Raw genomic sequence first — 13,715 nt, forward strand, 5'->3', positions numbered from 1 at the left:
CTAAGTTAATGTACAGAGGGAAATGCTGGTAGCTTCTAAAACCAGAGGCTTTGTCAGCTGCAGCTGAATGTGTCATGACACAGCTTAAAGTATCTGCAGCTTTTCTGGTTATTTTTCTATGGTTTATTTAATTTCTATGGTAGTATTTTAACTTGCATTTGAGCATACAACAATGAGCAGTGTTGGGCTCATTGGGCTTGATGTTGGATTTGATACACAGAGGTGGAAGGGTCATCACTTTGCATTTGCAGTCTGCTTTCTGCTGCCCATGCGTGTGTTTGTGTTAGACTGATTATCAGTACAGCTGAATTCTCAGTAAAGCTGCTCTTATTCACATATTTTCTTTTTTTGTTGTCAGACGTTCAAATGGGTTTGAAGCCATGTCTGAAAGTAGGGTGTTAAGAATAAATGTGAATGTAGGGACACAATTAGAACATTTTCAGACTGTTGCTCATCTCTGATAAAATCCAGATTTTATAGCCACAGTGTTAACTGACAAAATCGCCATCCACATATGTCGAAGACAGCATCTGTGCAGTGATTTCAGCGACAGCCAAGTTAGAAGCGACAGAATGTCTCCAAAGATTTCTCACTCAGTCAACCTTCACTGTAATGCAGGTGCAAGCAGCTCACAGCCTTTAATGGAGCAGGGAGGAGACGGAAAGGTGTTCCTGCTGGGGGGCAGACACCTCACTCTTGCCAGGCAGTAAATCAGTAAACATTGGCGGGTGTCTGTTTCCTCTTTTTGCGCTACAACACCATCAGTTTGGAATTTGATTTTTATTGCGTGAAAAAATCGATGTGACTCACAAGAGCATGTAAAAAGTGTCAGTTGTGAGACTTTCACACTTGGGAGCCCTGAATCTCTGAGCCCATGCAGTGACTTCCACTGTAGAGTTGTCTGCTTTTGCTGATCGAGGGTCTGAAGATCACAAACACTGAATACTGGTGTTTAGCCTTGTCCCTTGTATGCAGAGATTTCTGGATTCTCTGAATCTTTTAAAAATATTGTCCACATTGGATCTTAGATGATGAAATTCAGGAGTCATTTCAAGTCATTTCTCTGTTAAGCTACTTGCCCCAGCTGTTGTTCACAGAGGGGCATCGTCTCTGCAGCTTTACTCCTGAGAGACACAGCCTCTCTTGAATGCTCTTCTTGGACTCAATCACATTACTGACCTGTTACTACTAAACTTAATAAGTTAATTAGCTGTTCCTCAAGCTGATTTGTTTTTCAGCTTTATATATCTTTCCTAGTATTCTGCTTTCCCTTTCCAACTACTTTTGGGAACAGGATTTGTTATGAACAAAGTGGAAAAGGTGCTTGAGACGCAACATGCGTTATTTTGAACAGCTGAATGAGTAAGATATTGTTTTCCTTTAAAATGACAAGGTAATTTTAGGTTGATTTTTACTTCCTATTCATCAGTACACCCTCCACAAACATTGCTCTGCTGTAGGCATAAAACACCACTATAGGTTTGTTATAGCTTCAGTTCTGACAATTGACAATTCAATGGTTTGGGAGTCATGCAGGTCACACATTTACACTGGAATAAACAGCAGTCTTGCCACTTTGGACTGTTATTGTTGATAGGATGTTTTAAATGCAAATCTAAGTTCAAAAACCACTCTGCATGTGTAGCTTAACGAGTCCTGCTAGCATTACAGTAATTCCCATCTCTGTGGATGACTAACTGTGACTGGTGCTGTGGGCATTTCCATCTCCTCTGCCTCGTATGTTGTGTGTTTTGAGGACACCACAAAAATGTTTGTGAAAGTTTTTCTGGCTTGTTTTATGTCAGCAGGCATATAAATGGATTGAGAGGTGTTATTGGCTTAGTCATACGCTTGTGGTTACAAACATGTGTGAGGCATCATGTGAAAAATCAAAGAAATGTGCCCTGGCCACAGCATTTCATGTGCTTCTTTTTTCTTTCACCTGGCTCTCTTGCTTACTTGCTCTGCCTACATGTGAGTGAATGCCTTCACTCAGATTATTACATTTCGACATGGATTACGAAAAATTCAGCAAGGCACTGGTCTCATTCCTCATCTAACTGCGTTAACCGTACGTTCTTCAACTTCTCTGCTCTGTTTGCAGTCTCACAGCACGATACGCAAGTCCTCCAGGCCACAGTGGAATAGGGTCACCACAGAAGAAAAACACAAGGTAATGAATATATCAAACTTTCACTTCTATCTTTTATTTTCTATATTGATTCAGCTTTTTTTTTCTCTTTCTGTGCACCTGTGCCTTCACATGTGTTCATTTTTCTCAGTGTTTTTAACGATATTCTATTATGACCATTGAGAGGTCAGAGGTTGACAGCCAGGGTCAAATGGACAACACCTGATAGGGATTGAGTGCTTTGCTTGAGGATTCTTCAGCAGGGTGTAGCTTCCCCTCCATAGCAGCTTGAACCAATGCCTCACAGTTAAAGACCAGCCTCTCTCTAATGTGCTAAGTGCTCCTGGTGATTCTCACCATTACCTCTTCACAAGTGGTACAGCCTTCTTAAAAGTACCCAATCATTTTGTGAACCGAAGTGTGACAGAGACAAAGTTCCACTGGCTGTGCATAATGAACTGACTCTCTTCAGTAGTTACTATGTAAAGATGCTTATTCAGAATTTGTTGAAGACACAATAAAGAAAGGTCCAGACTGTAGGTAGCAGTCATGGAAACGTTCACCTCATCTACTCTTAAGGTGCCATATATTAGCTTAAGATCTCACACTCATAACACTCTGCTGTAAACATAAGGGTTCACGGTTTGATGTTAATGACACATACAAAGGTAAAGTACGTGTGCTGTGCATACACTGAGAAATCTACCCACACAGACTGCATGGACACACCCCAGTTCAGCTGTCCGATGCTAGCAGCATTTGTTCTGGCTCAGTGGCTCTGGGAACCAGAATGTAGGCAAATAATTTGTCGCCAGCCACAGCAGAACAAAGGCAAAAATGCTGCAGACGCAACGTATGAGAGCTAATTTGGCCTCCCATGTCACTCACAACAAGCCGCATAACAGATAAATTTACATATACATAGTAGAAACAAGTCCTACTGTATATCAAAGGTCAGTGACAATGTAAGCACTGTTAGTTTCTTTTCTTTCCCACGTGCCTAATTAGCTAATGTCATTTTCTTTTACAATCCCAAGTTGTTATTAATCAATGTCTCCTTCCTTAAGACAGGATGTGTGTAGTAGTTCTCATGATCTCACATATCATATGGTCTTTCGGGGAAATGTAACAATATGTTTATGCACAGATCCAAAATGAACAGTGGTGCTGTCAAAACTCTGGTAATATGTCAGAAGTATTTAAGATGACACAATGTTGTAGACTGAGTGAGAAAACAGTCAAGACATTCTGCTGCTTCCACCTTTCTGTGCAGGAAATCTAAGTATATATCAGTATAACCGAATTCATCACAAAGATGTTGTCTTGAATTTAGTTGAATGGGGATTTTGTAAGATTTTGTGATTTCAGTTAGACCTTGGTACGCATTTTTTAAAAAGCCCAGTTTTGGTTGGAATGACAACAATATGTTGTTTTTTTTACGAGATTTTCTAGTTACTGTATGTAAATGTGTCACTGTGTCAGATGGGCCTTGATGTCATGTTGTCTGTTGCATTAGGGCCAGCAGAGTAACGCCATCCTTCACACGCAGCGTCTAACGTCATCTCTTAAGTTGCTCATTGAAAGTATGTGCCATTATTAAAGCTGCATCACAAGGATTGATGAGGAATGAGTATGGAGAACATAGTCAATTTTTTTTTTTATAAAACTGCAACATTTTGTGTTTTTTTCTTTCTGAAGCTGCAAAAACTTCCAAAAATAAATAAATCAAGACCCAAACTAAACTTGATTGCTAAAAAATTTTTTTTTCGAGTTGTAAACCCCTAGTATATATATATATATATATATCTATATATAAATGTATAGAGTGCCTGGTTTTTGTGGGGAAAAGAGTGTTTATCCTGCCACTGCAGTATAGAAAAACTCACCTGTTTGCACTGTTCAAGTTTTTAAAAACCCCTTTAAAAGAAAAATGATTTAAGGTGTTATTCACTGCTTTTGAGTCCCTTATAAGCAGTTTTAGATTTTCTTCAGGTATATCAGTTCCACATCAACACTGATTTAAATTTTTTTCACTCTATTAGCAGACACCTTTTTCATTGGTGCAATCCACCACAGTGAAATCCAACAAATGCCTTCATTTAAATGGTTTATAAATTGCGGTTGTGAGATGTGGCCCGTAAAGTTCCCCATCCCAGCAGTAGGGGGTAATGTTTGACAGTTTGTTGGCCACCTGCCTGCATGTTTCTGTCAGTTTAAAAAAAACAATGTGATTTTAACCCAATGTGATGTCAGATATGCTCTGGCAAATAGATGGTCTGTTTACAAGAACTTTGCATTATATAAGCCACATACAGAATGTGGTGATATGTGTACTCAGACTCATTGGCAAATGCTGGCAGAGGAAAGGAACAATGGTCTTTCCTCTGTAAGCCCTGTTTTCTATAGTCAGTGATTATAGTCAGACCACAGTATCTCACCTCACAAGCAGCACGCAGATTCACCAGTCCTATAACAAAATCACTGTCCAGAAATGTCATTACAATTCCCACTCTGGTTCCATTTTGCTGATGTGTGATCAAACCTGCATTTTTGAAGATGAAAGAATCTTACAATAAAATGGACGTCTTCTGATTTCCATCTAAATTGCATCAGTCTCTCTCATCTTCTGCTGTTTATCTCTCATTTTCTCTTGTCTTTGTTTACAGCTACGGTGGCATCCCCTCTGATTCTCAGCCACCCAGCATTTTCATCTGCCTGTCTCTCATTTCTTTCTATATTTCAGTTATTTTGATTATTTCCTCTTTTAATTCTGTTATCTTACCATCGTCTCCATTTGTTTTCCTTGTCAGAATTCATTAAAGCTTCCAGCACTGCAGCCTAAGCAAACAGCACATTAGGCGTGGACTGCATGCATATGAGGATCTCTGACTGTTTTTACATCTTGACCGTCAGCATTCAAGCATTCCACACACTTTTGTTGCAGTTTTTTCCTCTCTCTGACTCTGCATTATGTGGCTGCTGCTGTGCAGTACTCGTCCATCTGTTTCAGTTCTGGGCTGATGACCACTTCTGGCTGCAGCTCAGTGCATTCACTCAGGCAAACCACCAGAGTGGCTCTTATACGTGGATCAGCATCTCTGAACAGTCTGCTGTTGCTGCCACTGTAGATGAATATTGGAATGTGGGTGTAAGATGTGGTTAATACAAAACAAACAGGAATAAGAGAGTGACACATTTCCTTCTTCTTGATGTCATGTTTCATTGCAGTTTTCTTTGCTTTGCTCAGCACACAGACTGACAAATAAGGCCGGTTTTTATGAGGGAGACCTTCAAGTTGAGCTGAATTTTTGCAAGTACATCCTGTTGACTTGCAAGTAATAGAAGTGCTCAGAAAAATGCACCAGATTCTTAGTAACTCTGAAAAGCCCTGGGACTTCAAGCCCAATTGATTTTATTCATATCATTAACAGATGCCCTGCCTGACAAATCAGAGGCTGCCCTACATGTCAGGCAAGGCAATATAAGTAAACAGAGTAATGTGATTTCTATGGTAATTTTTGTCTTTTTGTCTTTACTTTTGTCTATAAAAATAGCAGCCCAGTCTCACCATAACATGTGAAAGTCGTTTGTCCACAGCACGAAACTATGACAGTGTGACATTAAGAGCTCATAAATTCTGAGAGGTTGGGCTATCCTCAAGCATGTATTTTCTTACCTTCTAAACCTAAGAATCCATTTTTTAATATGTAACCCTTACCATTATTCCTAATAATGAAACCTAACCAACCAGTGTTACACACATACACGTGTATATATACATATATACATATATATTTTGATCACTGGACAATCTGAAGTTATCGTAGGAGAGAATATGGTTAAATTATAAGGAACAAAATGTGACCTTCACAATCATTTCATAGGCGTCATCTCAAAGCATATTCAGGATTTACAGTGGAAATAGATCCAGGTTGTCATATATCCTCACATGATCATTGAATCAGCTGCCAAACAGATGAATGAAAACATCTGGTGAAGTCCATGAAAAATGCTGCAAAAATAACAGCGGGTTTTTGATTTAATTATTCGTATAATTCTCTTCTGGGAGTCTTGAAAATCTCCAGCTGCAGAAAAACAAATCAACATGTGACGCTGGCAGCTGCAAACCTGTTGGCTGGTGTGTCTGCACGCTTTTGTTTGTCTACATAAGTAAAAGAAGTAAAAAGTTTTAGTATGTGACACGTAATAATGTGCCTTAATATTTTCTCTTTTTGCTTCTTATTTTCTGCACACGTCCTGTGAAACGGATTCTCAAAGTTCACCTTGTTCTTTTATCCTCCCTCCTCAACCCACAAGGGGACACACACTTTTACTCTCTCACAGCACACTCTGTTGTTCTTACACACTGACACAGATAGGGACATAAAAAGGCTCATCTATCTTTTAGAGTCCATTCCAAACACTACATCTGGCCGGTGTTTCACACTGTTCAGCTTTCAATTTTCCAGGATCTGTTCATTTAATTTCAAGTGTATCTTTAAACGGGACTCAGATTCCTACACTCTATGTTAAACATATAATGTTTCTTTCTTGAGGCATTTTCAGTGTAAGAATAAAATTTCCACTATTATAAGATTTATTTTTTGACATTCAAAACCAGATTCCTACTTTTTGTCATATTTGTAATACAACTCCTCAGGTTTGTTATATAGAAACCCCCCAAAATACTTTTGTGAGAAAAACTAGAGTTTCAGTTGAATTTTTAAATGAATTTCTTACAAAAAGCAATGAACTTTGTTCCCCATGATATGTATAATTGCATCATCTGACAATTCTTTATGTGGCCTCAGAGAGATGATAGTAAAGTAAAGTAAACTAGATAAATGTTCACCTTATCTTTGAAGTTATATCATTTCAAAATATGCCTTAAACTTCGTTAGTGTTAAAACTACTCTCAAGGAAGATATTTATTGTAATATCTCAAATGGAATAAAGATTTATTGTCCTGACCTTTTATTTCACTTGTTATTTTAACATCCTAATACTCTGTTGTGACTTTGGCTCCTGCAGATTACCAGGGCCCTCCAGAGTACCTGCTGCAGTCAGCGGGGCCTCCAGGAGCCCGGGCTCCTCCAACCTCAACCGCCGTAGTCAGAGTTTCAACAGCATCGACAAGAGCAAGCCTCTTCAGTATGCAAGTGGCAATGATAGAGGTAAGAAGTAATACACCTACTTACATGACACAACATGAATACTTCCAGAAGCTGGCTGTTGTTTCTGTTAAAGTTTGTGGCGTTTCATTTTAGTGGCACATTCCTTCTCCCCGCCACTTGATGGCAGCCCTCACACAACACAGCTCAAACACAAAAGCCACGGGCTACAGAGAAGCCCAGTCTTTCACCTCACCAGTCTTAAGCAGTCTGCTGAATCATCCCCAGTTCTTTATTCCAAGTGAGTTATAACGATCACATTAAGTGGAGGCGGTGGAAACATTTCAAAGATGGCCTGAGGGCAAACTCAGGCAGCTGCTCTGTCAAGCATGACCACGATATGGAGTGTGATTGTGCCTTAAGCCTCGTAAATTGTGAAAGTTAGCATGTCATTTAACACAAAATTAATGATTAAAAAATAAATAAAATGTCTCTCAGTCTGTTGTAAGGGCTAAATATGTCATTTCAAATATTAATCTTTTCAAACTGGCCAGCTTTTATTTGACTTCCTGTTGAGAGTGGTTCAGTGGGTGATTGCAGTGGAAAGAAGGCAAAGTAAGTGGCAACGGAGAAGCAGAGTACTGAAATAATTTTAGCAAACACTGTTTTGATTATTTCTACCCCGTACTTTTAATCCATTAAGTTCACATGACCGAGCCTGTTAAGTTCAGAGAATGAGTGACTGACTGAGACAAGAAGGGAATTTTGGGAGAGTGGATGGGAGGGAAAGAATGAGCATGGTGTGGGATCAAATCTTTCCGACAAAGCAAGAATTGCCAATCTTTTAAATGATTTATCGGTAAACACCATGTTGTCAAGATGTTTCAGTGAATCACTTTACCTTTGCTTTCTAAAAATCCGAGGACATTTTAACTGGAAGACATCTTTTTCTTACTCATTCACACAGAACCACTGAGTTGTGCTATAAGACAAACCCTCCGTTTGCAGGGATAGACTCCAGGCACTGGACCTTCACTGCAAGCCAGATGAGATAGTATTTTGGTCGAAAATGAAAAGAAAAAAGAAAAATCAATAGTTGGGAAATGTCAGCAATGCAGCCAGAACCTTCTGGGCAAAACAGACACAGATGGTGACTACCACACTTGATTTTTGTTTCTCAACAGCAAGTTTCCTTTGTCATGTTCTTTCATTTCATCTGTTTTTCTATTTAGAAAGCCTTTATTTTACATGTGTTGCATACTTTTTTGTGTTTGATTTATATTTTCATAATTTTTTCATGAAATAATTCAAATATATTTCCCAGAGAGTGAGCTCAAAGGGTTCCAACAGCGTTGTACCATTTTTGTAGCCATGCAAATACCTAAAACAGCTTCAGGCATCTAAAACGATGCATAAATGAATATATTTTCATGTAACTAAATCTTGACCAAAGAATGTTTTTATGTTGATGTTGAAATGATGATGAGGAGGCAGTTGTGAAGCATAAAGCTCAGTTGAGAAACTGCTGAATTCCTGTAACAAGGAGATTTTTTTTTATCTGTTAGATTGTGATAGAATGTAGTGAGTAACTATGTAAATATGAGTTGCTGAATATGGAAGAAAACAAAACTGCACACCAAGCTGCAGGTTGTTAACAGCTTAACTCAAACCCAGATATTGTTTCCCTGAGGAATGTGTGCTTGTTTGTATTTTGTTAGCATAGAGTCCACCACCGCCCAGAAGTGGCATTTCATTCCTCAGCAGCTGAGGCAAAAAGAAAGGAAGAGTCTGTTGCCACGGCAACACCAAGTCACTGCACAGTGATAAGTGTGGTGGCCCTGCAAACAGTCTCTGGGGTGGGGATGGAGGAGGGATGGGGGATCTCTAAAGACGGGGTTAATTGACTGGACACACGAACATACGCAGAACCACACAAATGTATGTAATCTCCTTCATTCACATTCAGAAACTGTTTGAAGGACTGCTAAATTATCTTAACAGATGAGGTCACATGGAGGACACATACATATGTACGGTACATATGGAAACACAATATTTCCCGTCTACATTTATACTGGCATCACATGTCAGTTCAGACAGTACGAGACTGTTTCGTTAAAACTCTGACACACAATGGTCTGCTGTCAGGAAAGTCAGAAGAGTCGGTGAACACCTCTTTTTTTTGGGCAGGGGTTGTTGGCTGCCCCCCCCAATGTTAAACCACATTGGGGGTTTTTGGTGGGGGGCTTCTGGCTAATGAAAGAGATTGGTGTGACTGGCTGCTCAGCTAAGTGGATTAACCCTTACAGACACTGTAATGTCAATGTAACATTAATTGATACACTGGCTTTCAAACTTAAATAGTTACATGTCCAAAATAATGACAAATATATTTGATTATCAAAAGTCCTGAGTGAAGATGAAGGTCATAAAACACTCAGAGGTATGTTGGTTGTCAAGTGGACAGAGCCAGTTCTGGTTCTGATGTCCCTGATTTAAGTCGAAACACACAGCTGCCCAATAAATTTGCAGTGACCAAGTGTTCAGTTGCTTTTCCTAACTGTGCCACATCAGTTCACATCAGTTTGATGTTAATGTGTTAAAGCTTCTCTAAAGCATTTTACAGCTGGTTACCAGACTACATTTTACATAATACTGCATGAAAAAAGTTTGACAGATTATACTGTTGCATTTCTGGGCATGTTTTAAGGTTTTCAAAGATGTCGTGAGGTACGTCAGCTGGTTAAAGTGTCTCGGTCCCTCCTCTGCCTGCCTGAAGGGCTAAACTGCGTGCTGAGGTGACTCAGAGCCAGCTGAGCCCTGCTCACTGTGCCAAATGACAGCCAGACAGACTCACAGTGTGATGGTGTCTCCTCTTCAATTTTTCCCCATCATCAATTCTGCTTTTTCTTTTTGTCTCATTGCCAGAAAGTAACTCAGTACTTTCAGACAAATGTCTGTCTTTTAGTGGAATAACTAATTCTCATTGTGTGTGAGAACTTAGTTTTTTGTGTTTAGTTGAAAGTTTCTTTTTACAGTAATAAAATACAAATTTTTATGTTAGCAGGGAAGTAAGATTGTTGAAATTTAAGTTACTTACACTTACTAAGTCCTGCATATTCATTCTTTTTTCAAAACACCACTAAAGCTATGTGAAAGTTTCCCTTTTATGTTCAGCTTTTGAGTCGAATATGGAAAACCATGGAGCTACGGAGAGAGTTTCTCATGTTGGACAACCTCAGGAAGCTGGAAAAATGTATAGTGTATAGTAGAAAATTACATATGATACATGGAGAAATAACAGAATTAAAAGAAAAACTTGAGAATATCATGCCATTCCTCACTGCCAAATTATGCAGTGTACAATATTCCAAGCCTGATCATCTATGTGGTAGTTGATGATTTCTGTGGAGTTTTATTGAAGTTGCATGTTTTTAATGGTTACATTATAGAAAATGACCAAAGTTTAATCAGTTGCCCTGTTGGATTGTAAATATGATTTGGAAAACTAATTTTAAAAAATCTCACATTTAATAATCATGCTTTCTATCTCTGTTCATCTCCCTCCTCTCCTTTGTTCAGAAGCAGTGAGAGGCATCCCAGTATCCAGTGGGATGAATGGGGGTGGAGTTGGTGGGATGGTTCCCACTAGCCTCAGTGGGCAGCAGCTGGCCTCTGCCATCCCTTCACCCACAGCTGGCAAGTCCTGGCGCAGCAAGTCCATGAACCTGAAGCACAGCGCAACCTCATCCATGCTGGCAAGCCCTACACACTCACCTTCCACCACTCCCTCACCCCAAGCCCAGGAAGGCCTTCAGTTTCATGGAAGCGACGGGTCAAAAGTCGGGTCGGGTGTTGCACCTCCCCAGAGGTCAATGCTGGAGAAGTTCCGCCTAATTAACCCTCGCTCAGCTTCAAGAGCGTCACCATCTATGGCAGAAATGGCTCTGCAGGAGGAAGATGATCTGTCAGAGTATGGTGAGGATGGACTGACACCCACAGGCTCAGTGTGCAGCAGTGGTAGTAGCAGTGCTACTACCAAACAAATCTCTACAAAGACCCCTACATCATCCCTCACTGCACCTAACAAAACCTCATCTTCTTCCACTTCCTCATCTTATCCAAAGGCCTCTGCTAGTGGCAGCAGGTCTGTGGCCCCATGCAAAGAGAAAGAGGACAAAAGCAAGTCTGGGAAATCCTCCAAGGACAACTCTCCTCCAAAAGAGGAGCGAGAGACCTTTGCTGAACCCAGCAAAAAGGGCTCCAAAATAGCCAGCTTTATCCCGAAGGGAGGGAAGTCATCGTCGGGGAAAAAAGATGGTGGCACCTCCTCAGCTTCAAGTGGCATCCCCAAACCAGGACTGAAAGCTCCCTCCACAACATCGTCAAAACCTCAGAGCCAGTCCCAGACACAGAGCCAAGCCGCCTTAAACAGCAGTGGCAACATGCGGACAGGAGAGGGAGAGAGAGCCAAGCTGACGAAAGGAGGCCAAGGTGGGAGTTTTTACATACAGCGCTCCAGTGGGGGCCCAGAGGGCAAACGGACCAGCATGACCTCATCCACCAGCACCTCTGCCCTGTCGGGGTCCACTGGGACGATGGGAGGAGGAGGTGGAGGAGGTGGAGCACTGGGAGGGAATGGAGTAGTTCAGCTTCCTCAGCAGCAGCAGCACAACCACCCCAACACCGCCACGGTGGCGCCCTTCATGTACAGGTGAGATCTGTGTGTGCCACCATGCATAGACTACAAATGAAGTATTCAAAGATGTTTATTTACTTTTCTCCACGTAGTTTTTTCATGTTCACCCATTTCTGAGTCACACCTGAGCATGTTTATACCCACAAGCCCACTGTCACTCACACACGCTCAGTGAAATCTAGGAGTTCTCTCAGTGATCAGCTGCCGCTCACCTCTGTGCTCTCGCCTCCACATCTCTTCACAGTCATTATGGAACAAATTAACATCCTCTGCATGCTTCTTGCCAAAGCCTATTATTTGAATGTCTGGGTTTCACCCTTGATGTGAGAATCCAGACATTGGCAGTGCTCAGAAACCCATTCCCCTTCTCTTTATACAGACAGCATTGTTTTGATGTGGACAGCTGGCGTGCGCTTCCCTGACGTTACAGAAATCAGAAGTGCAGGAAGTGGCTAAATCCAGATGGAAAAAAGAGAAGCCACCAAGGTCTCTGGTATGCCTTTGTGCAAGGAGAGGAAGGGAGTTAGGAATCCCATTAAACAAAACCTAATCCTTCACCCTTCTCAGCTCCTAGCTGTCTCCCCATTGTGCTCAGTCAGCTCTGCCACATGCAGCTACATTAGCAATATTTCAAACAGATATATTTGAGTTGTTTTTTGTGAGTTGCTGTTACAATCAGCCCTGGATATATGGTAATAGGCATTTATGAAGTATATGGATATATCATCTCTTAACTCTCCTTCTGCTCCCAGCCATATTTCCCTTGTTTCCCTTGTCAGTTTTAGTTAATTTCACTGTAGTTTTCAGCTCTATCGACTTTTAGAAGGCAAATATGAAACTAATTTCTGATTAGTGATATTTTTTGCACTTAAGGTTCTGTAAAGATTCAGTTGTGACATAAGCATTTGCCCTCAGCTATATCAGAGACTTGTACAACTCAACACATCATGCCTCTGTACAGAATGGTGGGTGAAGGATTACATGCAGTGCTACTTGGTGAGCTGTTGCTGCTGGCAAGCTAATGGCTAAAATGATACAGAGCCAGAAAAATGTAAGATTTAGTCATTCACAGTGGGCCTCCAAGCTTCTCCTTTTTTTCTGTACTGGTCTCCTGAAATTCTGTGTACGATTTGATAGTTGCCTCCAAATTTCACAGTTTGAAATACTTATGTGACTGGGCATCAGGCAGTCACTGTCATATATGATATAACACATTTAATCTAGTCCTCACTGTTTGGGATTAAGGTTTTGCCTTATGAGTGACTGTCAAGGTTCTCACCCCCCCTCTTACATTTTTCTGTGAGGATATTTCTTCAGCTTCCATTGTCTTCCTCCTCTTCTCTTTCTATAAATGTTTCTCATCGCTAACAGAATCTGTCAGCTTGCATTCAATAAGTGTGAGGGTTCTCGCTGTGCTCCTTTACCATCATGTCTTTGCCCAATTAAGCATCTTTGTCTTGTTTCTCTTTCTCCACCCACTTTAAGTCGCTGTCTCTGCCAAGCTTAACAGGCCAGCATGGTTTTGTGAATTTGCTTCACTTAGTATGCAACATTTCCCCCACCCATCCTCACACACACACACACACACACACATATTTTAAGTATTCTAAACTGACCTTGTCAGTTGTGACACTCAATCAGAAATGATTGAAATACCGCAGCAATACATAAAAGCTCAGTTAAATCTGTTTTGCTGCATTTATTTGCCATATATTACCTGTCAATCAGTGTTTGTGGCACTGTGATGTTCTCCCCGTTAACTCATCCGTTAGAA

At 40.7% G+C, this 13,715-nt stretch overlaps 1 protein-coding gene and 1 long non-coding RNA gene across 8 annotated transcripts in view; one reads left to right on the forward strand and one right to left on the reverse strand.

Annotated features, from left to right (window-relative positions):
- Positions 1 to 13,715, forward strand: part of nav3 (neuron navigator 3) — a 250,609-nt gene that overhangs the window by 167,795 nt on the left and 69,099 nt on the right. For all 7 annotated transcript variants that reach the window (XM_072377820.1, XM_072377815.1, XM_072377816.1 and 4 more), the window contains exons 6-8: positions 2,105 to 2,173; positions 7,163 to 7,305; positions 10,825 to 11,956. In XM_072377820.1, the coding sequence (XP_072233921.1) occupies positions 2,105 to 2,173; positions 7,163 to 7,305; positions 10,825 to 11,956 (1,344 nt within the window). The remainder of the gene's footprint in view (positions 1 to 2,104; positions 2,174 to 7,162; positions 7,306 to 10,824; positions 11,957 to 13,715) is intronic.
- The window catches only part of LOC140283151 (uncharacterized), a 251,521-nt gene that overhangs the window by 33,195 nt on the left and 204,611 nt on the right, over positions 1 to 13,715 (reverse strand). The window lies entirely within an intron of this gene.

The sequence above is a fragment of the Leuresthes tenuis genome, unplaced genomic scaffold (genome assembly GCF_036924035.1).
Source record: "Leuresthes tenuis unplaced genomic scaffold, fLeuTen1.0.hap1 SCAF_23, whole genome shotgun sequence".
NCBI lineage: Eukaryota > Metazoa > Chordata > Actinopteri > Atheriniformes > Atherinopsidae > Leuresthes > Leuresthes tenuis.